Below are 27,327 nucleotides of genomic sequence, written 5' to 3'. Positions count from 1 at the left end.
TCACTGGAAATTATTAGTGGAGCACAGCATGACATCTTATTTTTTGTTATGAGCGTTAGTTCTACAGTTCAATAAAATTCTGCATATTTATAAACACTGTTTGCATATTATTTGTGAACAATTGATTTTGATTGCATCTTATTGCAATCAAGAAAAGAGAACACCGTGGCAATGAAAAATTCATTTGTTGCAGTTTTCAATTGTCATTAATGTCAGTTGATAAACATGCTCATATTCATTGTTAGTTCATGTTTGCTCAGCTCTATTAAAATATTGGTAATATACATATCAAGAATTCTATTTGTTGAATAAAACAAAGCAAAAGTTGAAATTAACTTATTAATTATTCTACATGTAAACAAATACATATAAATTAACAATGATTAAAAAAAGAAAGAAAATATATGTACAATTCTCAACATAAATAAGTAAATCCCTTTTGAAAATGAATATTTTATCCATTTCTCGGTGAATATAGGTAATATATTTTGGTGCATTTTAACAAAACAGATTTATTAAACAGATATATTTATTAAAATAATATTTTTGTCACCGAACATTTTTAGAAATAGAAAAATAATACATTTAAATGCATGCAAAATATTGGGAAATAATAAATATACGGTCCCTCTTTATATTATGTGGCCTTAACTACTATGTACTTGCATCAAAAATAAATACAATGTACTTACTGGGTTCAAAATGTAATGCAGAACACTTGTGCTGCTCTTGATGTGGGATACGAGTAGGGTTAGGAATGGGTTTGGTGGTATGGGTAGGTTTAAGGGTGGGTTAAGATGTAAGGGATGGTCAACACTGTAATTAAATATGTAATTACAGATATTAGTAACAGATATAATTACATGCATGTATTTAATCAATCATGAATACAATGTAAAAAAAATTATTTACACCATAAGTACATTGTAACAAATTATTTATTTCAATGTAAGTGAGTACATATTCATCTTATTCTTCACATACGAGCGGGCGCAGCCATTGGAATCTTTTTGGCTCGAGACTTCCGGTCTCATTCACTTAAATTCCTTTTTAGACGTTAAAAACAGCTCTGTTTGCTGCTTGATGTTGCAAACTGACGTTTTCTTATTATATTATTCTACTTTGTCTGTATAGTCATGAAAACACTTGCGTGTAGAGCCAGTAGTTTGACCGTTTTCTGCCGTTTATTATTCCTAATCATTTCTCCCATAAGCAGCTGAGTCGGAAGTTCTAAAACAATCGCAAAAACGAGCACACTTCCGCATTGAAGAATAAGGTCAATTAGTTAAGGCCACTTAATATATAGTGGGACCAAAAATACAAACTATCAAATTTCATAGTGAAACTTTGCTCTTTTAAAATTTTTTATGTAATATTTTTCCCTAACATATAAATTTGGATGTACTAATTTTGGACTGTTATCGTAAGTTATTTTGTTAAATTAGCTTAAGATTTGGCTTCAGTTCTGACTAATCTAACCTATATGTACAAATATAATATTGTAAAGCTTCTTATAGGAAATCTACATTTAAATCAGAGATTTGTGTATAAATATAGTTTAAACAGTTTTTTTTATGGTTAAAATAAATAATTGAATTACCCAAACCATGTTTGCCTGCTTGATTTAACAATTTAAAAGTCAGTTTCCATTTTGTTAAAACTGTAGTCAGTTTCCATTTTATTAAAATTGAAGATTTAAAATAACATCATTTATATGCACAAATAAATGTAGTTTTCAGACACTTAAGTGGTCACAAGATCAAAATCATAAACTACCAGTCAGTAGGATTTTTAAATGTTTTAAGACAAGCTTATCCTCCTCACCAAGGCTGCATTTATTTGATCAAAAATACAGTACAAATTGTACAATTGTAAAGTGGTATTGCGCTATGAAATAACAAAAGTTGTTCAAAAGTAGTTTATAATTTATTTAATCATTTATTCCAGTGTTTTTTAAGATGAATTTTCAGCTTCAATACTCCAGTCTTTAAAGTCACATGATCCTTCAGAAATTACTTTAATATTAATTATTATCATTATTATTATTATTATTATTCCATGCGTGTTCAATAAAAAAGGTCAGAAGAGGGTTTTCTTCAATGTCAAAAATATTAGTAATTTTTTTGATACAAATGAATAATTCGAGGACAGAGATCTGGGTTACGTGACCCCAATGCAGTACAAGAATTACATTCAGGAGGTTCGCAACTAACTTACATTTCCCTGACTCTAGCATATATACACAACTGATATTAACAGGTGGAGCTTTAGTGTAACGTCACTTATCAGTCATTCTGCAGTCCTTTGGGTGTTTCACCCAAACATACTTCCTCTTTCTGCAACCCTTCTCTGCATACCAGAACTGAACAGTTAAGTGCATCTTCAATTTCACAACTTCTACAAGCATCCAGCTCCTTATGACATGTCTAGACTTCTTGTTAGACAGAGGTTTGGAGCAAGGCCCCCTCACTATATTTATTCTTATTCTGCTATTTCCCTCTTGTCTGCAGTATGCAACACCGTAAAAAAAGTATGTTTGGTTAATATATGGTATCATACAAAAGAAAAAGATTGCATGTTGTTAGTCTAAACATTTTTTCGATTAAAAATTAAGACACAGAATAATAAAAATAAATTCCTTTTCCCCCACATTATTATTCATAATATTATTTTTATTAATGGTAATAGTGATAAAAGCAATAATGACTGGAGTTATAATTTCATTTGAAACTACATACAATAAGAAAGAAGTTATTTAAAATTTTAATAAATATTTGACAATTGAACAACTTTTTTTTTACATTAAGTAAATGCGGCCTTGATGAACAGAATAATTTTTAATAAAAAATAAATAAAAAATTTGATATAAAAAAAAAACTGACCCCAAACTTTTACCGGTAGTTATAAATTCAGTCAATTTTGTCTGAACAGTTTTTTTTTATTCTCCCTGAGCTCTTTGTGTCCTCTTTTAGGAGTGACGGGTGAGGTGGACTCACGCACCATTGAGGTGTTGGCGAGCTGGATGCTGGAGCATCCCATCGCAGAGGAGCAGCAGACGGGAGAGGGTTCATCTGCAGGGGGTGCCACCGATACACCCTCATCTGAAGGGCCTGAGACGGTCCAGTGCCCTGAGTCTCCTGCGCCTCTCACCCTGCAGGATAGTCGAGAACCCAATGAGAGGTGAACTTACACATGCAGGAGAAAGAATATACAGGCCCATAGCCAGCCTGGTGAAAAGGGTGGTACTTTTTTCTCACCTGTTGCAGTTATTCATCTTATGTTCTATTTAATTATGAGGTTTAAGTACTGCATTTTGGGGACATTTTAAGCACTATTTTTAGCTTGTTGGATGGTCATCATAACCACACTTTTTGAGGTGCCAAAAACATTTGCTGAATAAAAAATACTTATTTTTAATTACAAATTTATTGCATCATATATTATTAGAAAAATGGAGTTTCAAAAAGTTCATGGATTACAAAAATAGCCTATTTAGTATTAAAACTAACATTAATATGGGCCGCTTTCAGTGCTTCAAATCTTTTTATTGGTATTTTTTTCTTTCAAGAATGAGGTCCAAAATTCAGAATAAAAGTTGGGCTACTTGTAGTAAAAGATGACATTACTTTCATCATATTGTATGTTTTCTTGCACAGCTGGATGTTGGACTCATGAAAAATAATTGTTTGCATTCATTTGAAGCCTTCATTGATGGGTTATTTTCACAATTTATGATGGCATAGCAGTCAAAATATGACACATGAGCTCATGTATGGGACAACACTGGGCCTTTTATCAGTTCTCTCTTGGATACTGGATTTTTTTATCAGGTCTCTCAAACCACCAGAACTCCCACCCCCCGGCTACAGGCCTGATATATAACAAACAAATCTCATCTCTTGTATATGAAAGCTGAAATCCAAAAGGTTTGGGGGTAAAATAGGTCTAAAATCAGTTTTTGAAGCATGTACGTTACCAGCCAGTGTTCAAAACGGTCTCGAGACCTAAGCCTGATTCAGAATGTTAAGCTTGTAATAGTGTTTTTTTATTATTTGAGTGGTACTTATTTCATGTTTGTATACATATAAGAGTCTACCAGGATAAGTGCAAGCAACTGCAATTGCATGTGTCAAACAGAGATGAAGACAATGAGCCAAAACTAAAGGACTGTTGTTTTTATCAGTTATAGTATTGTATTTTAGTGACCGCTTGATTTCAATGTCTGTTTTTGGAATAGCTTTCTGCTATCACACGGCACAGACTATTAATTATTAACAATTGTTTGCTTAGTTTTGTTCACTTTTCCTCATTCCAATGGGTTTTCCAGTCTATTAGCAGGTTTGGACCTGGTGGAGAGAGAGAACTTTTTAGATGTTCACCTCACCAGAAACAGACCTCCACCTGCTCGGAGGCAGCGGTCTGGAGTAGGACAAAGAACGTCTTTCAGGAGAGCAGGTCAGGATCACACAATTATTTTATGTCATTTATTTTTAGTTTGTTCATTCATTCATTCATTTTCTTTTCAGCTTAGCACCTTTATTAATCAGGGGTCGCCACAGCGGAATGAACCACCAACTTATCCAGCATATGTTTTACGCAGCGGATGCCCTTCCATTTTTCAATGCCCTTAATTTTTATTTATTTTATTTTCATTTTATTTGTAATTTTTCATTTTTTTATTTAATTATTATTATAAAAAATTAAAATCATTCACATTATTTAATTTAATTTTACATTTAAATTTAAATTTAATTTTTTTTATTTAATTTAAATTTTTAATTTTTTTATTTAATTTAATTTAATTTAATAATTTAATTTAATTTGACACTGCAGGTGAATGAGATTGTGGGAATCTCTTTATATCATTCCATAATTCAGAAAAAACACATTAGTTAAACAATAAAATGAAGTCAATTTTGCGTAAACAAATCCCTCTGTAAAATCTTTTATAATATCCAGCTGAAGTGGAGATTCATTGTTTAATGCAGCAGAAAAAGTAATTTTAGTAAATATGTATTGTAATTAAAATCTACAAAACTGATAAAGTGTGTATTTTGGATGTTTTCTTTCAATCGTACTGAATAAAACACTTTGTTTATACCTGCTGTGTCTTGTCTACTAATTTACAGTATTTTATACAGCAAATGTTTCTGCTCTTGCCTGTTTCAGACTCCCCGTCACCCAGTCCTGTCCCAGCGCTGTACAGACAGGAGGTTGGAGTGGCGGAGTGGCCGGAGCGGGCTGAAACACACCCGTTTGCTGCTGAAGAAGACTCTGAGCTGGGCTACATGGATGATCCGTACCAGGAGGAGCCCTACGAGGAGCTGCTCACCCCAGAGTTCATCACCTCTGAGAGGGACACACTCTGGATGGTAGAGGTAACTACAGCTTCTCCTTAACTAATGTTTTAGAATGAAGCATTGTGTCACTATCTCTAGATGACTCACAGAACTTTTTCCACTCAAGTTGTTTTTTTAACTTGCAACAAAGACATAAAAACTTATTTTGCATCAGTCATGTCAACCAGTGGAAATTTGCCTTTATTTGTAGGCTTGCACATGGAATTTACCCACACAAATACTTAAATTCACATTTGGTGTAAACCCAACATAACTAACTGGAGGATGTTCTCAGGCCCGGTCCTGAGCACAATTTTCTCTGTCATTTTTTTTCTCTGTAATACTTCTTTGTTTGTAACTTCGTACAACTCATTTGTTTATTCTCTTTACTTGTCACTTATCTGTTTTCTTCAATGCTTGTTCATTCACTTGTTCTCTAAAAATTATTAGTGTGTTATTTCTCTCTAACTTTAGTTTGTTCTTTGTATATTCGTTCATTCCTTCTCTTTGATGTTTGCTTGTTCTCTATTCATTTATTTGTTCTCTCTGAATTTTGCCAATGTGTTCTATCTGCCCAAAAAAACAGTTGTTTTGACACTTTATCTTTCATTCATTCATTCATTCATTCATTCGTTCGTTCGTTCGTTCGTTCGTTCGTTCATTCATTCATTCACACATTCATTTGTTAACACATTCACTCACACATTCACACATTTATTAATTTACTCATTCATTCACACATTTACTCAGTCATTCACACATTCATTTACTCATTCACTCACTCATTCACACATCCATTCACTCATTCATTCATTCATTCATTCATTCATTCATTCATTCACACAGTCATTCATTCACTCACTCATTCACACATTCATTCATTCACTCACTCATTCACACATTCATTCATTTATTTACATTCACTCACTCATTCATGCACACATTGATTCACTTATTCATTCACACATTCATTTGCACATTTATTTACTCACCTATTCACTCACTCATTCACACATTCATTCATTTATTTACTCACCCAATCACTCACTCATTCACATATTCATTCATTTATTTACTCACCCATTCACTCACTCATTCACACATTCATTCATTTATTTACTTACCCATTCACTTCAGACATTTATTCATTCATTTATTCACATTCATTCACTCACTCATTCATTCACTCATTCACACACTCATTTGTCCATTCACACACTCATTCATTCATTCATTTACACATTCATTCATTCATTCATTCATTCACACATTCATTCCCATATTTATTTACTCACTCATTCACACATTCATTAACACATTCATTCATTCATTTATTCACACTCATTCACTGACTTATTTACACATTCACACATTCATTCACTCATTCGTTTGCACACTCATTCACTCATCCATTCACACATCATTCATTCATTCGTGCATTCATTCGCGCATTCATTCATTCATCCATTCAATCATTTATTTTTATACACTATTAAGTTTTACAGTATTTTTATCATTTTATGTTTTTTGTTCTTTCTCACTTTTTTTATTGAGATTTTCAATGTTTATTTTCTATATTTATAGATTGGTTTAGAATTTCTTTTTCAATATCTCCAAATTGAGTGAACATACATCTGTCTTTGTCTCAGGGAAGAGAAGAGCACCCAGAACCCCATGAGATGGTGGAGTGTGAATTATGTAACACACTCACCCTGCAGTTCAACAACCACATGAAGCGCCATCACCCAGGCTGTGGTCAGAGTGCCGGGCGCAGAGGTTACCGCAGCAATGGGGCCTATGTGGACGGCTGGTTTGGTGGTGAATGTGGATCCGGCAGTCCATACTATCTTCTATGCAGTACATGCAGGGAAAAGTATCTGGCCTTAAACATGGGTGTTATGAGCTCCAAACAGGACAGGTGAGAATGGGGAAATTATTATTACTATTATTATTATTATTATTATTATTATTATTATTATTATTATTGTAGAAGTAGAATAGAACAAACTTTTGCAATTTAAACATTTATTTATTTGTTCTAAATAGTAAAAATATTAAGTTATCTGTTATTAATTCTATTTCTTATTCATTTTTCAGGGCAAAAGGTTTGGCGTCTGATCTGATTGGTCAATTAGATGGCACATCAGAAGGTATATTTTACTGTTAATTAATTAAAGCCTGAGGAGTTTGTTATGTTAAAGTCTGATGATTTAAATTTGTGTTTGTTAGATGAGTGGGATCCAGTAAACCAGGAAGACTCCGACTCAGAACGGCTCACAGGTTTGGAGGATTTCGGGATTCTCCTGAGGCCTTTGGGTCTGAGTGAGAAGAAGCCTGTGCCTGAACCCATTCCCTTCATTGAGCACGACCCACTTGGAGCCCTCGTGAGTGGAGCAGGCAGTGGAGGAGAAAACCTGCTCTACAGAGGTTCACTTAATTTCAGATTCAACAACACAGTTCAAAACATAGCCTATTTTTTGTTCTATTGATCTATTAATTGATATTTTTTAGTCATGTATCTATCATTCTGCCTTTTTGTCATTGTCTGTCACAAAAATCTGTTCACCTCTCTAAATCCTTCTCATCTTTTAAATCATTCTACTGTCTATTGTTCTATTGATCTATTGTATTGTTCTTTCTATTATCGTTATATCTGTCTACCTGTCTGTCTGTCTGTTGTTTTATCTATCTATCTGTCTGTCTGTCATGCTATCTGTCATTCTTCTTTCTGTCTTTCTGTCTGTCTGTCTGTCTGTCTGTCATTATATCTATCTGTCTACCTGTCTGTCTGTCGTTATATCTATCTATCTGTCCACCTGTCATTCTTTCTGTCTATCTGTCATTATATTTATCTGTCTACCTGTATGTCTGTCTGTCTATTTTTACATCTATCTATCTGTCTGTCGTTCTATCAATCTTTCTATCGTTCTTCTGCCTGTCTGTTGTTATATCTATGTCTCTGTCTGTCTGTCTGTCTGTCTGTCTGTCATTGTAACTATCTATATGTCTGTCTGTCTGTCATTATATCTATGTATCTGTCTGTTTTTCTGTCTGTCGTTACATCTATCGGTCTACCTGTCTGTCTGTCGTTATATCTATCTATCTGTCTGTCGTTACATCTGTCTGTCTGTCTGTCTGTCTCTCTGTCCTTATATCCACCTGTCTGTCTGTCTGTATTATTGTCTGTCATTCCATCTGTCTACCTGTCTGTCTATGTATCTGTCTTTCTGTCTGTCTATCTATCTTTCTGTCTGTCATTCTATCTATCTGTTTTTGTCTGTTGTTCTATCTATTTCTCTGTCTTTTATTCTGTCTGTCTGTCTGTCTGTCTGTCTGTCTGTCTGTCTGTCTGTCTGTCATTATAGCTATCTGTCCACCTGTCTGTCTGCCATTCTATCTATCTATCTGTCTGTCTGTCTGTCTGTCTGTCTGTCTGTCTGTCTGTCTGTCTGTCTGTCATTTTTCTGTCTGTCTGTCTGTCTGTCATTTTTCTGTCTGTCTGTCTGTCATTTTATCTATCTGTATTTCTGTCTGTCTGTCTGTCTGTCCTTATATCTACCTCTCAGTCTGTCTGTCTATCTGTTTATCTATCTTTTTTTCTGTCATCCTATCTATCTACCTGTCTGTCTATTTATCTGTTTTTCTTTCCGTCTGTATATCTGTCTGTCTGTTCTATCAATTATCTATCGTTCTACTGTCTGTCTGTCTGTTGTTCTATCTATTTCTTTTTCTCATTCTTCATTCTGTCTGTCTGTCATAATGTTTGTCTGTCTGTCATTATATCTATCTCTGTCATTCTGTCTGCCGTTCTTCATTCTGTCTATCTCTCTACCTGTTTGCCATTATATCTATCTTTCTGTCATTCTGTCTGTCATTCTTCTTTCTGTCTGTCTGTCATTGTGTCTGTCTGTCTGTCATTCTATCAGTCTGTCCATCATTGTGTCATTCTGTCGGTCTATCTGTCCTTCTTTCTGACTATTATGTTGTTTAGAATATTCACTAACAGTGTTGACAGCTTTTTGATTTACATTTCACCTTTCCTGCTTCTCAGTGAACTGCATTGTGATGTGTTGTTTGTGTGCAGGTGTTGTGAGCACTGAGCTGAAGAGCTCCTCTGCTCCTCTGAGTCTCGGCGAGCAGGCGGCATCTCTCCGTGAGCCCCAGGAGAGGCTGTTGGCCCTGAGGAGAGTCACGTCCACCGCTCAGATCCTGCTGGCTTACAGTATGGTGATGAGAGCTCTCTCCCAGACCTCCTCCAGGTACCGTAACAACCTGCCCATCCTTCACACTGATCTTACATGTCATACTGTGATTGATCTGTCAATGTCTGACTGACCTGTGCTGAATCTGAGGCCTGCAGAATTCCATCCTTCACCTGTCAGCAACACCAACATCATCCACACATTTCTTGCCCTTCCCTTGGGCCTATCATTTTGTTTGAGTAATTTGAGTTTCTTTTCTACAATCTCCTGCACAGTGAGGCTGAAATGCTGTCATCATTTTCATTTTCGCTTCTTCTCCATTGTGTTCTCAAACTGACAATTAAGATTTGTATAAAATGTTAATGTAGACTACCGATCAAAAGTTTGGGGTCAGTGTTTTTTTCTCTTTTTATGTTTTGTTTTTTAAAGAAAATTACTCTGTTCATAAAGGCGGCATTTATTATATGTAAAAAAACATGTTAAATGTAAAAATGTTAAATATTTATTACAAATAATAATAATAATAATAATAATAATAAAAATAATTAATATTAGAGTGATTTCTGAAGAATCATGTGACTGAAGACTGGAGTAATGAAGCTGAAATTTCATCTTTAAAATCACTGGAATAAATGGTTAAATTAAATTATAAACTACTTTTGAACAGTTTTTTTTATATATTTAGTTTTGATGAAATAAATGCAGCCTTGGAGAGCAGGATAAGCTTATTTTAAAACATTTAAAAATCATATGGACCCCAAACTTTTGACCAGTAATGTAAGTGTATTATTTATAATTATTTTCAACCAATAAGAGAGTAGTGAAAAGATCAAACGTATTCTACTAAATAATTTAAATACTTGATCAAATAGTTCATAACAAAATAGTTTTGAACATTATTTTGGGCAATATTTGAATTTGAGTAATGGTGTGGACATTTCATAATTTTGTCTGATTAATATAAACAAAAAAAAAATTTTTTTTGAATTAATGTGTTAATTTTTTAGTTAATTAAAAGATTTTTTTTAAATTAATGTGACGTTGAAAGTATCATTTATTTGAATTATTATTTTATTATGTATTAAAGATATGATGTTTACCATACTTTTTAAAATACTATTTTATTTAATATTTCTTAAATGTTTAGTTTAGTTTACAGACCTTAGATTTATTGCCGGCTGATTCTCTTGGAGCTTCTGATATGTTTAGTTAATAGTTAAAATTTTTTTAGTTTATAAAATCTATTTAATAAAATATGTGTTTTTGAAGTAAGTGATTTTATTTTAGCATTTTTATATGGATTTGAATCCTGCAAGTATTTTTTAATTTTAGATTTTTTTCTTAATATAAATTTTTTGGATAAATAGAAAGGAAATTACTTAACTATTCGATTAAATAGAATTTAAACTACATATATAAACTGTAAAATTGTAAGAATCTTTTGCAATATTATAAACATGTCAAATGTGGCAAATTTACTATTTAATGTGTCCTTGCCGACTATATAGTGCTCAACATAATTGAGTACACCCTTTTTGAAAATGAATGTTTTTGTCCATTTCTCAGTGAATATAGGTAATGTATTTTAGTGCATTTAAATAAAACAGATTTATTAAACATATATATTTATTAAGATAATATTTTTGTCACCAAACATATTTAGAAATTGAAAGATAATACAATTAAATTCAAGCAAAATATGGCAAAAAAAATGATAACCCACAAAATTTTTCTAAATTTTTTTTGGCTTCTCTTGATTTTTTCTCTTTTTTTAAATTTGTGTTTAATATTTTTCTATAACATACATTTGGGTTTACTAGTTTTTGGACCATTATTGTAAGTAATTTTGTTAGATAAGCTCCAGATTTGGCTTCAGTACTGACTAATCTAATGTATATGCACAAATATTGTATAGCTTCCTATTAAAAATATGAATTTAAATAAAAATAGATATGTGAGAGGTGTACTTTATATATGCTGAGGACTGTAGGTACTAATTTCCAATGACCAAACTTTGGTACATGAATGTATATACTGTACACTTAATATGCGCTGTAATATGATCTACAGATTGACCTCTCTCTGTGACTGTGTTTCAGTAGTTCAGTGTGTAATCAGTCCAGTGGTCTGGAGGCTCTGGGTTTGGCTGACATCCGCATCCTAGTGCGTCTGATGTGTCTGGCCGCAGGGGGGCGTGCCCAAACAGGCATGGACCAGCAGGGAATGGGGCGTGGCTCTGTGAGCGACCGCACAGGCTCCGCCTTTCTGTCCTTCCTCAGCTCAGCCATTGGCAGTTTAGTGTCGCACAGTCCTGCTGCCTACCGAGAGTTGGTGGACATCTGCACACAGGTATACTAGTGTCAATTTTGGACATTTAGATTTAGTCTTAGTCTTAGAACTAAAATGTTTTTTCGTCTTATTTTAGATTATTTTAATATTAGTCAACTACATTTAACAAGATTTTAGTTCACTAAATCTACTCTAGATTCAGTTAACTAAAATCGAACAAGTTTCATAAATGTGTCTAAACATAAAATGATGTCTAAAATGTTTAAGCTCATTTTATACCTCCTGGGAAAACACATCAATGAGATTAAGGTTTGAACACGGATTTAAGGGCTGTATGTGATGTAAACAAAATCACTTCTCATAATATGTATTCTTTATAATAGGTATATATAATAAGTATATAAGTTATTTGTGTAAATTAAATATATTTAATTTTTGCTAAAGCTACTCTGCTAAAGTCAATAACAGCTGTCGGCGCCAGTGGTGTAGTGGTTACTGCGTCGACACATGCACTCCAGTGCTCACGGCGACCCGAGTTCAAGTCCCGCCTCGCGGTCCTATGCTGATCCTTCCCCTCTCTCTGCTTCCCATGCTTTCCTGTCAATACCCTATACTGTCCTGTCCATTAAAGGTGAAAACCCCGAAAAAATAATTATAAAAAAAAGTCAAAAACAGCAAATAGGTAAAAAAAAAGGTTGCTTTATTTGGTTGCTGTCAATTTAAAACCAAAGACAAGGCAAATAATTAATCGAAGGCGATTGTTGTGTACATTTGTCAGTAAAGCTGGTTCTGTAATTAGTAATACATTTACAGCACATGCTTTCACAATTGGCCAGTGGAGAAATGGTCGTGCCCAACTGAGCCTGGTTTCTCTGGAGGTTTTTTAATTCTTCACTTTCGACCAAATTGGCGAAGTTTTTTCCTCGCTGCTGTCACCACTGGCTTGCATGGTTCGGGATCTATAGAGCTGCGCATTGATGGATTTGCTATTCAGTGTTTGGACTCTCAGTAGTGATTATTAAACCACACTGAACTGAGCTCAACTGAACTGAACGTAAACTCTGAAAACTGAACTGACACTGTTTCAATTTACTATGATCTTATATGTGAAGCTGCTTTGACACAATCTCCATTGTAAAAGCGGCATACAAATAAAGGTAAATTGAATTGAATGCTTTCAGATGGAGCAGTATTTACTGCACAGAGCCGTAGTACAGTGACAATCTATAAAATATCGTCAGGTAATTTAATTGCATGGTAATGATAACAAAGATATTCATTTATTAATAATGGCTGTTTGCGTGGCTTCTCAGTGAACTATGGCTCTGTGTTGCTGCTACTGTAGCATATTAAAACACCACATTTACTATGTTTTTACTCCAAACTCACTTCATGACTTAAGTCGAGGGTTTGAAATAAATCCTTCTGTTAGATGATTCTGTAGTCTTGTGTTTATTCATCACAATAATCAATGAAAGCAGTTAAACATTGTGTTTATTATGCAACCGCTATAGGGATTTCCTGGGTTTCTTCTTTGTGGCATATTTGGATGTTTGTACTAGAGCGCCATCTGGCCTTTGGAGGATATTTACTACTGATCACACAACAGTGTTTCCTTGATAAGATGTGCACGACAATCTCAGCGAATAGGTTATACTGATACTTCATTCATTCATTTTCCTTTGGCTTAGTGACTTATTTATCAGGGGCTGCCACAATGGAATGAACCACCAGCTATTCCAGCATATGTTTTACACAACAGATGCCCTTCCAGCCGCAATCCTGTACTACAAAACACCCATACTCACTCTTGCATTTACACACTCACTCATACACTGTGGGCAGTTTAGTTTATTCAATCCTCCTATAGCACATGTCTTTGGACTATGAGGGAAACAGAGCACTCAGAGGAAACCCACGCGAACACGAGGAGAACATACAAACTCCACAGAGAAATGCCAACTGGCCCAGCCGAGATTTGAACCAGCAACCTTCTTGCTGTGAGATGACAGTGCTAACCACTGAGCCACTACCTCCTCTGATACTTCTGAATTTAGTATTCGTCCATTCATTCATTTTCCTTCAGCTTAGTCCCTTTATTAGTCAGGGGTCACCACTCTGGAATGAACTTATCCAGCATATGTTTTAACACAGTGGTTGCCCTTCGAGCTGCATACACACTCATTCACACACATACTGTACACTACGGTCAATTTAATTTAATCAATTCACCTATAGCGCATGTCTTTGGACTGTGGGGGAAACCGCAGCACCCGGAGGAAACCCACGCAAACACAGGCAGAACATGAAACTCCACACTGAAATGTTGGGACTTGAACCAGTGACCTTGCTGTGAGGTGACAGTGTTAATCACTGAGCCACCGTGCCACCTCTAGTACTTCTTATTTTAGTATTTTAAGTAAAAATCTGTGATTGTTCCAGAGACTCACGCACTCTAACAATATTTAATTTAAAGCATTGGCATTGCAGCATCGAGGCACACACTCCCTCTCTTTCTGAATTCCTCCTCTAATGCACCTCACCTCATTACCCTTGCTTTGCTCTTCATCATTCTCGCTGTTCAGCTCATTTATTTATGCTGTCTTCTTTTTAATCATGCTGTCTCACCTTGCCACTCAGGACCTCATGGCAGCAGCTACAGGGATGAACATCAGTGCTATTGCTGATCCACAGCAGAGGACGAGACAAGGCCCTGCGCTCAAGGGGGCAGTCTTACAGGAGCCAAGAGAACTGACTCCGCCCACATTCCTGGTCACACAGAGCCTGGTGTCGCTCCTGACGGAAAAAGGCATTCGTTACCGCTACAGTGTGGAGAGAAGCGAATCCATTGAATCAAAGGGTAAAAGCAATACATTTTGTAGACTTTTACAAATATTTTATTTCATTTTTTTTGCAGATATTCCTTCATGTATTTATTTATTTACTTCTTTGTGCAGAGGTAATTTGAGTGTTTTTTGTATATATATATGTTTTACTCAAAATATCTTATATTATATATTATGTTATGTTATAGTATATATTATGTATATATTATATGTATATATTACATTTTTATAAGTACAAAGCAGAACAAAACCCATTTATACAATCTATAATACTTTTTATACAAATTATAAGGGAAATAATACAGAATAAAATTAAATAAGTAAATTAATAATCAAAAAATAATTAAAAAAACACACCAAAACAAAACAAAAAACAAGCACCAGTCCATCCAAACATGCACCATAAAGAGTAAATAGTATACACCATTAAGTTTTACTTGATCAAACTCAAAACATTGAAAATGGAGTGGAAACGTAAGAGTAAAATTGACCATGAATCACAAGTGTCCTACTTTCAACTCTTAAAAAGATAAGCAAGGAAGAGACCCCAGATTTTTTCAAACTTTTTAAAAGCATCTGCCCTAGCCAAATGAATTCTTTCAAGCTTAAGAGCAGCAACCATTTCAGACAGCCATTTATGAAAAGAAGGTGGTAGATTCCAATCCATCAAGATCACCATTTTAGCCAGTACCATTCCAAACATTATAGACCTTTGCTGATTATGTGACCATGCTAACAGAGGGTCAGAACATCCAAACAGGACTTATTCAATATCTAGGCTAATGTTTTCTCTTAAAACACTTAAATAAAACTGAAAACTATTCTTCCAAAACTCAGAGATCTCAGGGCAAAACCAAAAAGTATGAGCATATGTTCACTCGGAACTCTTGCATCTGTCACATAACGGGAAAACTTTAGGGAAATTTTGAGTTTAGTTTTGGTATAATGTAGCCTATGTGCCACTTTAAACTGTATTGAGTTGTAATCTTGCAGTGATAGAACAGGTATGAATTTGCTTTAGCCCCTCTTATTTAATTTCATTTTTAATGTGATTTTTGTTTGGTTTGACTGGAGATTCACAATTTTATTGTCAGCTAAACCCCTCCTTAAATATTTAGTAAATATTTAAACTGATTAAGTTTAGATTTCCAGTTATGCAAGATTTATAGAGCAATTATAAATCATTAAATTGTGAATTTTAATCTCTTTCTCTCATTTGTTTGAAATTTCTTACCGGATTACTTTGTTAGAAACATTTTTTTGTCTCTTCTATACCTATTGTATGTATCAGTATAGGTTGTTTGCAATCATGCGGTTCTGGTGACGCATGAAATTTAGATGGAGGGCAGGAAGTAAAAAAACTGAAAGGGAAACATAGGGGAATGTCAGTATTTTTGCGATTTATACCATATTTCAAAGGAGATATAGAGAAAATAACCACATACGTTAGGCATGATCCTTGTATCATGAAGACGGTTTATTTCTACTGGACTACAATATATTTGCCTGCATTCGAGGCGGTAGATAGCTACTGTACTGTAAAAAAAAATTATAATAAGTACAGTACTATAGTGCTTTGAAGCATACTTAAAATAAACCGTCTTAGTAATTATATGGTAATGGTACAATACAACTGTAATAAACAAATTATCCAATACGCTACATTTTTATAATCATACACCATCACAATGCACCACAGTTTGCGCTAATGTTGCAGTATTTATTACAGTTTATCAGTTTACCAGTATTCTGTAGCATTCATTAACAAAGAGCTGTACTTTACATTATACACTTTGCTATAGTATGGTTCAAAAACATATTATAAATTACGATAGTTTTTCCGTGCGGAGTGCATTATATCTTCAATACATCTACACAAAAAACATGAAAACATACAAAAGCGTGGATGCATAGTCTACTTTATTATTATTATTATTATTATTATTATTATTATCATCATTTTTATATATTTTTGGTGGATGGTAAATAGTGCTACACTATAATAACCGTCTAGTTTTGCTCGAAAGGGTTGCACTTCTTTTTTGTTCTGCCGAAACGCCAGTAAAGACGTGGATATTGTAAAACAAGATGGAGATTTCATTGCAGCGATTACATGGCTGGGTACGTTCTTTATATTCTCCTGTATACGTGTGGTGGTGTTTGTATCTGATTTTTATATAACACATTAACATATAATACACATAGCTAGGCCTGTATATAAGAATTATTAGAGCTTTCAAATGAATTCTCGTGTTCAAAAAAAAAGTTTGTACTTATGGATGTATTGAATAAATGTTTATTACATGCGGCCTTCTGTTTTTAAGCCAGTTTCTTTCCCCCTTTGAGCAAAAACTTTTAAAAGTCTATCAAATCTGTTTGGCATTTATCATTTTGGCCAATTTTAAACAATCATAAACACAAAACAGAATTTTTTTTAATGTTCTGATAGCGATTCCTATGTAGAAGAATTTCTTCCTGCCCTGCATCTGAGTATCGTGCGTCATCAGTGACATTATGTGAAAACAACCTATTAAGTACCAGTAAAGGATTTGTTATTAATTTGTCCTAATTAACGCTGTATGTGATTGGACAGATGGAGGAAGTCCTCCACCCTCAGGTCCTCCTCTGTCTCAGGCGGGGGTTCGGGTTGGTCCACTTGAGCTGGCAAATGCGCTTGCGGCCTGTGTGCTGTCAGCCAGACTGACCTCCAGACACCGTCAGTGGGCAGCACAGCAGCTGGTGCAGGCGCTGGCCATCTCTGAGAAAGACAACACCGCCAGACCACAAACCTACAGCGACATGGCTGGAGATCTGCGCAAGTGCCCTGTCAGGAAGCTGGAAGGACATCAGAACAGGGTAAAGAGGGACACACTAACAAGTAATGGGGCTTTAGTATTTTTGAACTGTTTGAGTAGGAACAAGATCACTCCAGTGGAGTTTTTCTGTATCAGTAAACACTTTGTCTAAACTCCCACAAGCACTTTCACTGAAGTCCTGAGATTTCTTCCAGAAATATACATGTCATAGTATCCTGATTTTAAATGATTTTCACCTATGTGAACTACAGTAGGTGTGGTTGAGTTGTGTTAGTAGTTTGTTGACTTCATGTTGCACAGATCTTTTATACAGATTCCTATTTTGACTGTCTTCATTCACACACAAGCAACATTATTTGAAATTCATTTTTTTTATGCGTTTTGACATATTATTGTTAGTATTGACAGTATACAGTGGGTGACACTTCAAAATGACCAAAAACGCAGCGTTTGGCGCCGCGCCGCTATAAAGAGATTAAGATCGTGTTTTTAGGTGTAACAGCAGTTTGCGACTATGCCGCCAGGGGGCACAAAGGGACGGAATGGAAAATGGACAGAAATATACAGTAGCTGGAAAAACCCTGCTAATTTATAAATGAAGATGAAATAATGAAATAAAGCTAAATAATTCCTTCATTAATCATTAAAAAAGATTAACAAGCTTTATTATCATTGTAAACTTGTTAAGTGCAATGAGGATTCATTTTGGAAATAAAAATTAAAGAAATAAAAGACAACTAAAATAAAAGTACAAACATACAAAAATAAATAAATAAGTAAAGCAGTGGTTTAGCCTAATATAGAGATATGTACAGTGTTTGTTATTTTAAAGTGACAGAAATAAGACGGTAATTAAATAATCTTTTTCATTTACATATTCTTCGTTGATTATATATGTAAAACATGTTAAATCTCAATCACCACTTCTTCTGACCGCCATCTATATATATATATATATTATAGGTGGGCATAGATTAATTTTTTTTAATCTAGATTAAAATGGATCATTTGAATTCTGCCGAAGGCATTCAGAATATGTGTGCTACCCAAATAATAAATCTTTGAGAACGGGTTTCTCGAGCCAGGTGCGCATTAGACCAGGGGCTCATCTCCTATTTCCAAAATGCATCACAAACTGCTTGAGAAACTGATCTACTATGATAATTGGTGATGAAAATAAATAATGTTCAATAAGATGTACTTGTGTTTACTAACTGTTTATTCAGTTAAACATGAATTTTGAACTGTAGGCCTACATAAGCTCCAAACAGCGATTTCATACTTGCTTTTGTTGTACATAGATACAGAAAATGACATATATATATATATATATATATATATATATATATATATATATATATATATATATATATATATATATATATATATATATGTTCCTACTGCATCCTACACATGTGTGAGTGTGTCTGTGTGCACAGTGAACTTTTTAACAGCATTTGTGTGTGGCTCATTCATCGTTGCAGAAAGGCTGAATGAACTCCACAACAAATACATCAAATAATTCGACAACTTCCTAGTTCAGTCTTACTTTGGTTGACTCAGAACTGGATCTCTCCTTCATCCGTGTCTGAGTTGCTGTCTGTGTCTGTCATTGTGCTGTGTTTATCTGACGTGACACTGGAGAAGCAGCTTATTTCCATTTAAAGGCACGGCCGCAAAACAGCTACAATTTCCTCTCACCCCCAAATTGACATTTTCTGTGTAATAAATGACCTGATGGGTATTTCTGAGCTGAGGCACATTCTGGAGACATCAAAGACTTACTTTTACATCTTGTAAAAAGGGGCAAAATATGAGCCCTTTGAATTCGCATTTAGTATGAGTCAAATGCTCTCACGGGACACATAAAACGATACAGCGGGCCAAATTTGGTCTGCAGGCTTTGACACCCCTGCTCTAAAGCATTACTGAATACCTTGACGTTTTTATGATTGTGTGTTGTGTTTGTAGGTGAGCAGCTGCTGCTGGAATGCAGAACAGGGTCTGTTGGCAAGTGGCTCTCAGGACGGCACCGTTCGGCTCTGGAACATAACACCAAACTCAGCAGAACTGCAGCACACACACACCTGCAGTATCAGGTGAGGACGCTTGCTTTCCAGCTCTTTCATATGGACAGGCAGAGAGAGCCGAGCATTCGCTAGGTCTGCTGGGAGACTGTCTGACAGCTGTGTGTTTGTGTGTATTGTATCTCCAGTGAAGACGCTCAGAGCTCTGATGCTTCAATGGGGTCTCATCTGCTGTCTGCTGTGTCGTGGAGCGCAGGGGGGACTTTACTGGCTGCCTTCCAGAACAAACTGATCAACATCTGGACCGTCAATGGTCAGATCAGCATCCTGCTATCTCTTATACACACTCACACATCTGCAGCATTACTGTAACTGTGCATTACTTGTGTGTTATCAAATGGGTTTAATGTACTTCATAACTGATTTCAAGAGTAGAACACTTGACTCATTTATATAGTGCATTTATCGTGTATGGCCATACACCCAAATTGCTTCATAATCATGAAGTGGGGAGGTCTTTCCGCACCACCACCAGTGTGCAGCATCCACTTGAATGATGTGACGGCAGCCACAGGACAATGGCGCCAGTGTGCTCACCACAAACTAGCTGTTGGTGGAGTGGAGAGACAGTGATAGAGACAATTCGGTGGATGGGGATGATTGGGAGACCATGATGGGTAAGGGCTAATGAAGGGAATTTGGTCAGGACACCAGGGTTACATGCCTACTCTTACGAGAAGTGCTATGGGATTTTTGTTGAACAAATGATTTGTTGGACTGTAAATGCCCCAGGTTGGGCAACATGGAAGAGTTCAGATTACCCCAGGTACATAACCTGGGCATAACATTAGACCAGAACTTAAAATTTGATAAACATATCTCAAAAGTGGTTGGAAATAGTTTCTACCATCTCCGCCTTCTTTCTAAAATGAAATCCTCTCTTCCTTCACACTCTCTAGAAATTGCCATACACTTGCTTGTAACCTCCCGGTTGGACTATTGTAACTCTCTCTATTTTGGGCTGCCTAAATCTCAGATTGCTCGCCTACAGTTAGTGCAAAACGCAGCAGCTAGATTTTTAACAAAAAGCCTGAATTATGCACGTCACTCCTATTTTGAGGTCTCTCCATTGGTTATCGGTGACACAAAGAATTGAATTTAAAATCCTTCTCTTTGTGTATAAAACCCTACATGGTCTGGGCCCTCATTATTAGAACTAAAAGAGGTTTCGTCGCTGCCTATTTTTAAGTGTAAATTAAAGACTCATTTATTTTCTAGGTCTTTTGAAGCATATGTCCTTTCCTTCGGCGGGGTGGTTTGTGGGGGGGGGATAATCTTGTCAGGGTGGTCAACTGTGGTAGCATCTATTAATTAGGCAAAATTTAAAATAAGGCAAAATTTTAAAAATGTAAAAATAAATGTAAAAATTTCAATTAAAAAAAATATTAAATAAATAAAAAAAATGTTTTGCTCATTTAATTGTTACACTTTCTATGTTCTCTCCTATTATGTGCCTATTGCTGTTACTGTTTTTATGCCCATATCATTTGTTTATTTTTTCTCTGTAAAGCACTTCGTGCGGCCTTGTGACAGTTGGAAACGTGCTATATAAATAAATTGAAATAAATTTTACTTTTAATGACTACAGATAGTCAGAACCTCTGTTTAACGTCTCATCCGAAAGATGGCGCTCAGTATAGTGTCCCCTTCACTTTACTGGGTCATTAGGACTCACACAGACTGCAGGTTAAGAGCCCCCTGCTGGCCTCATTAACACCACTTCCAACAGCAACCTAGTTTTCCCATGTGGTCTCCCATCCAGGTACTGACCAGGCTCAGCCCTGCTTAGCTTCAGTGAGTAACCGGTCTTGGGCTGCAGGGTGATATGGCTGTTTTTTTGTATTATAGTTTTATCCACAGTGACCTATCTTCATGCCTAAAACAAAGAATTAAACGATTAAAGTGACGATCGGGTGTGGGTTGGGTGCAGATACATATATCAGATAAAACTATGTGCGGGCGGGTGGCGGCTGGATGATTAGTATGAAGCCGCAGATTCGGGTGTCATTTCAGCTGATCCGCGCATCTCTATTGTGCACACAACAATAGGCCTATACAAATACATGCATATTGACAACAAAAACAGTCGAATACTCATATAATTTTTTAGAGTTATTTATTAATTTGTTTTTGTTGCATGTAGTTGTTTCTTATGTAACTTTTATTTTCTGTGGCTTATGGATAAAGTATGATCATTCTAATAGTTTAATCAAATTTATTTCACTTTTAATCATAATCATTTCCATATTAATTTTTGTAATTTTAGTACTTCAACCTAGAGTAATTATATTTCTAATTTCCTTCACTTAAGTGTTTTTTTTTTTCATGTAATGTAATGAGTAGAAATGTCCAGCATTGTATTACCTGCAACTGAATATGTCCTGCAACACAGTTAAAGTACACAACCCCCCCTCTAAAAGCATTTATGTGTGTGGTTTTCTTCACTGCAGGTACTCAGGCACATATAGAGGCTCAGTCGTCCTGGATTACGGCACTCTCGTGGGTCCAAACGTCCACACCGTTCCTCATCCAGGAAGCCAGCAGTCAGCTCAACCCTCCAGAGAGTCTGCTGGTGGGTCGACTGGATGGCTCTCTCTGCTGGCTGGAGGTCACTGAAGATCTGAGGGTGGACCGGACGGAGCTCATGCACTGCCACAGGAAAGAGGGTATGTACCCGAAAACTTGCTCAAGAGCTTTGTTTTTGTGATTGGATGGGCTTTGGCAGTCTGCTTTTATTTTTGTGTTTAGCACCTCAATGTCTGGCCTGGTACAGTATTGAGAAACCCTTCGCCGTGGGCTATCCTGATGGTAAAATACTGCTGGGCACAGCAGAGAGCTTCGAAACCGACCCGCCGATTCTGTTGACTGCATTTCCTGTGAGTAAGATATCCTCAAAAACATACTTTGCATAAAACTGTTGATTTTGGGTTTGTGAAGGAACTGTTCCCTTGGACTGTTTTTGTTTTTTTTTGACATTTTGGGTTTTTCAATCAAATGTAAAGATTCAAAATACACTTTTTTTTTCTTTTTCCCTGAGCCATGAATATATTAACTTCTGCAGTGCTTACATACACAAAATATTTCTACAACCATAATGTGTAAAAAAAATACATAAATAAATAAAAATGTTAAATTTGGTGCAAATTAATGCTTTTTTTAACATAATGCACATTTAAACATAACATGTTAGAGAGCTTTGAAAAATGTTTTCAATTTTCAATGTGGTCAATTAATTGGGAACATATGATGAAATTTTTACCCTATTCAACTTCAGTGATACCTTTTTTATCTTATATTTATACCTTATTGATATATTATGAAACTATTATTATGTTTAATGTATACTCACCGGCCACTTTATTAGGTACACCTGTCCAACTGCTTGTTAAGGCAAATTTCTAACCAGCCAAACATGGCAGCAACTCATTGCATTTAGGCATGTAGATATGGTCAAGATGATCTGCTGCAGTTCAAACTGAGCATCAGAATGAGGAAGAATGGTAAATTAAGTGACTTTGAACGTGGCGTGGTTGTTGGTGCCAGACGGGCTGGTCTTAGTATTTCAGAAACCGTAATGCCTGTATCAGACTGGTTCCAGCTGATAGAACGGCAACAGTAACTCAAATAACCACTCGTCACAACCAAGGTATGCAGAAGAGCATCTCTGAATGCACAACACATCCAACCTTGAGGCGGATGGGCAGAAGACCGCACTGGGTGCCACTCCAATCAGCTAAGAACAGGAAACTGAGGCTACAGTTGCACAGGCTTACCAAAATTGGACAATAGAAGATTGGAAAAACGTTGCCTGCTCTGATGAGTCTCGATTTCTGCTGCGACATTCTGATGGTTGGGTCAGAATTTTGCGGCAACAACATGAAAGCATGGATCCATCCTGCCTTGTATCAACAGTTCAGGCTGCTGCTGGTGGTGTAATGGTGTGGGGCATATTTTCTTGGCACACTTTGGGCCTATTAGTACCAACTGAGCATCGTGTCAATGCCACAGCCTACATGAGTATTGTTGCTAACCATGTCCATCCCTTTATGACCACATTGTACCCTTCTGATGGCTACTTCCAGCAGGATAACAGGCTGTGTCATAAAGTGCGAATCATCTCAGACTGGCTTCTTGAACATGACAATGAGTTCACTGTACTCAAATGACCTCCACAGTCACCACTTCTCAATCCAATAGAGCATCTTTGGGATGTGGTGGAACGGGTGATTCGCGTCATGGATGAGCAGCCGACAAATCTGCAGCAACTGCGTGATGCTATCATGTCAATATGGACCAAAATATCAGAGGAATATTTCCAGTACCTGGTTGAATCTATGCCACGAAGGATTAAGGCAGTTCTGAAAGCAAAATGGGTCCAACCCGGTACTAAGTAAGGTGTACCTAATAAAGTGGCCGGTGAGTGTTTATTGTTTAATTAAATAAAAAGGCTACATTAGACAATTTAAAAAAAATAATTGGGTTAACTAGCCCAAAAGAATGAATAAAAATAAAAGAATCTAAATATTCTACACAATCTACACAAACACAGTATATTTCTCAACTCTACACACCTCTAAAGACAGTTTAGGAAATGCTTACTAGTATATTATGTAACTATTAGCATGTTTAATTAAATAAAAAGGCTACATCATAATCTTAAACACTTTTTAAAATAATTGGGTTAACTAGCCTAACAGAATGAATAAAAAAAAAATGAATAAATTCTACAAAATCGACACAACAATAAAAGTATTTCTCAGCTCTACACACCTCTAAAGACAGTTTAGGATATGCTTTGTGAAACCAAACACACGCTCTTAGACAAATATGGTTTGAGACTAACACGTGTGTCTTTCCACAGGAGAGTGTGAGTGCTCTCAGATGGGATCCTACAGGTCATCTGCTGCTGTCTGTCGGCCGCTCAGAGGTGGTGAAGATCTGGGGTCGAGCCAGCGGCGCGTGGGTCACCCTTCACTCTCTGTTTCACACAGGCACCGTCAACACAGCTGAATGGTGCCCTCTGCCCGGGAGAGGAGCGGACCCTCGGCTCATGATGGCAGTGTGAGTGTGCCATAAGATTAACAAATTATTAAAGTGACATTAACATGTGAACATCATTTTAATATTTAGCAGCTTGCTGAGAGTACTACTACTACTACATTTTATTTACAGCCGAAGTCACAATTATAAGCCCTCCTGTGATTTAAAAAAAAATAAAAACTCTTTATTTTTTTCCCAAATGATGTTTAACAGAGCAAGGAATATTTTATTTGAACCTATACATAACTAACATAACAGAGAGGTATTCTAACTGTACCAACTGCATACAGGTATACTATAAATACTTAACTATACACATAACCCAAGACAGACTATACAAGTACTTTTACATAAAGACACAACAATATTGCACAAGATATGTGCAAAAGGGGTATTTAAGGTTGAAGAAAACAAGTAGTACAACATGACTGTGTAATAAATTCACAAGTAAGCATTGTTTTCCTTATTGAGTTCTTGTAAGATGGAGTTTAAGAAAAGTATCTGGTAAATATATAAAGAGAAGGTTGTTTCTACAGGTGGTTTGTCAAGCCCACTCACAAACTTTGCTGCATTTCTTGCATTCAAAAAGACCATGTAGGAGTCTTTCTCAAAACCAAAACTCTACCTTTTCTTTTGGAATGGGTTGTGGAGCAACAGCGAACCGTATTTGCAAATAAAGAGATACAAAACAGGTGTTTTTGCTTTTTTTATTCCAAGATTGACATTTATAGCATTATATAAAGCTTGATTTATAAAATTGATATTGCGTTTTGTAAAAAGCACAATAAATGTTACATTTTGATGAAATGGAAACACTAATGCTTCAGTATTGTATTGTATATGCAAGTGTAAGCTTATTGATAAAAAAGGGCAGTGATTTGCTGCACTCTGCATCAGTTGTTGATTGGATTTAGAGATGTGGGCGTGACACTCAAAAGTGGAGGCTTTAATGCAATCTTGGAGGGGCAGAGTAAAGTTGGCATTAATTGGAAGTTTTGATTGTTTTACTATAGTGACACACTGTATATCCAAGTATAGAGTGAAACTAGAATTTGTCAATCAGGAATTGGTTTGATTTTTGCAGTTTCCTATTGGTCGATCTCATATGAGTGACAGGTTGGTCCCACCCTCACGACTGTACAAATGCCATTAGAAAAAATGTGTCATTTAAGAATGGGGGTATTTTGAATAAGAAATAAGGAGGACACCTAAATTAAAACAATACAGTATATAGGATGTGCTACGAAGTTGCTGAAAAATGTTCATTTTATTTAAAAGAGACCTTAAATGCATTAATTGATTGGAGAAATCTTGTATACGTCATCAGTATGTCATTTTGCCTGTAAGATCCACTTATGACTGTTTTAACGTTACAATTTATTTGCATGAATTAATTTTTTCATAGCAAGATCTGTATCATGCATTTAGTAAATTAATATTTATTCAAGCCGACTTTGAAAGTAAAGCCTAAAGTTCTTAGTGAGGGCAGACTATGTAATTTGCAGCAAGAAAAATATAAATATAAAACTAACATTAGACATGCTACTGTAACACATAACACGGCACTTTTATTACTCCTTCACACCATAAACTTGAAGAATGGGTAATGAATACCTTAGTGGAGCATTTCTGAGTGCTTTAAATCACCACTTCTTGAAGTATTTTTAGAACGTGTAGACATTTAGCTGCCATGTTGGTCCTCAAGGATGCACAGGTGTATAATCCATCATCCGGGTGTTCAGATTAGCCTTTCTTCATTTTCCACAGCGGATGTCAAAATGGCCTCCTGTATGTGTGGACTGTTCCTCAAGGGGGCGCCAATGTCTCAGTGCCCAATTTCCTCACTCCATCCACCAGCCAAGACAAGAGCAGTGCAATCAAGGTCAGATTTATATATTACTTATTGTTATTTTTTTCCTGGGAACATAATTTTGTCTAAAGAAATTAAGCCGCCTTATTTATTACCTTTTTAACCTAGCATTTTAACTCACTTTTGCTGCTTTTTTATTAATTGTCTCACTAAAGGTCTTTTTTAGGACAGTTTAAGGAAGCTGTGTGTGTGTGTTTTTCAGCGGGGCACTGCTAAGTGCATGTTCAGACTGAGTGGACACATTACAGCGGTAAAAACGCTGTCATTTTGCCCTAGTGGTCTTGCTTTGGTGTCTGGGGGAATCGGAGGACTGCTTAACATCTGGTCTCTCAGGGTGAGTCAGATGTTTTCTGTTAGTATTTATTTTATTAGCTTAATGTGAAAATTTACCTACAATTTTTAGATATTAAAGATATATTGAAGATCGTTGGAGTCAAAATAGGAAAACAAATACTATGGCTACAGATTTCCAGCATTCTTCAAAATATTTTTTATAAATTATAAAATATATGTTTAACAGAAGACTAACTCTGAATGTGGATGGTGTGTAAATGATGACACTTTTCTTTAAAAAAGAAATTATATATATTGTAAACACCCCTGTCTGTTCTAGGATGGTTCAGTCCTGCAGACTGTGGTTACAGGAATGGGCTCTGTGGTTTGTACCACTTGGATACCTCATATAGGGGTGACTGCTTGCTCTGGAAGATCAAAGGTACCACTTTCTGAAAAGCGATTAATGTTTAATTAAAAATGGTTAAAGTGATGTTTAATGCGTGTATCTGTCTGTTTCTCCTATCTCAGGATGTCTTGCTAATTCGTTGTACCTCAGACTGGA

The 27,327-nt window shown here is 35.7% G+C and overlaps 1 protein-coding gene across 1 annotated transcript in view; it reads left to right on the top strand.

Annotated features, from left to right (window-relative positions):
• The window catches only part of LOC130214395 (probable E3 ubiquitin-protein ligase HERC1), a 153,684-nt gene that overhangs the window by 89,367 nt on the left and 36,990 nt on the right, over positions 1 to 27,327 (top strand). The window contains 19 exon segments of the mRNA XM_056446064.1: positions 2,973 to 3,180; positions 4,328 to 4,455; positions 5,170 to 5,378; positions 6,989 to 7,257; positions 7,437 to 7,489; positions 7,569 to 7,766; positions 9,424 to 9,598; positions 11,641 to 11,890; positions 14,471 to 14,690; positions 17,270 to 17,532; positions 19,464 to 19,591; positions 19,708 to 19,832; positions 22,030 to 22,245; positions 22,328 to 22,455; positions 24,441 to 24,640; positions 26,387 to 26,501; positions 26,692 to 26,823; positions 27,103 to 27,204; positions 27,294 to 27,327. The exon segment at positions 27,294 to 27,327 is cut by the window's right edge and continues 140 nt beyond it. Coding sequence (XP_056302039.1) covers positions 2,973 to 3,180; positions 4,328 to 4,455; positions 5,170 to 5,378; positions 6,989 to 7,257; positions 7,437 to 7,489; positions 7,569 to 7,766; positions 9,424 to 9,598; positions 11,641 to 11,890; positions 14,471 to 14,690; positions 17,270 to 17,532; positions 19,464 to 19,591; positions 19,708 to 19,832; positions 22,030 to 22,245; positions 22,328 to 22,455; positions 24,441 to 24,640; positions 26,387 to 26,501; positions 26,692 to 26,823; positions 27,103 to 27,204; positions 27,294 to 27,327 — 3,153 coding nt within the window.

This window comes from Danio aesculapii, chromosome 21 (genome assembly GCF_903798145.1).
Source record: "Danio aesculapii chromosome 21, fDanAes4.1, whole genome shotgun sequence".
In the NCBI taxonomy this organism is placed as follows: Eukaryota; Metazoa; Chordata; class Actinopteri; order Cypriniformes; family Danionidae; genus Danio; species Danio aesculapii.
Note: the sequence above shows the minus strand (reverse complement) of the source record. Positions and strands in the feature narration are given on the sequence as shown.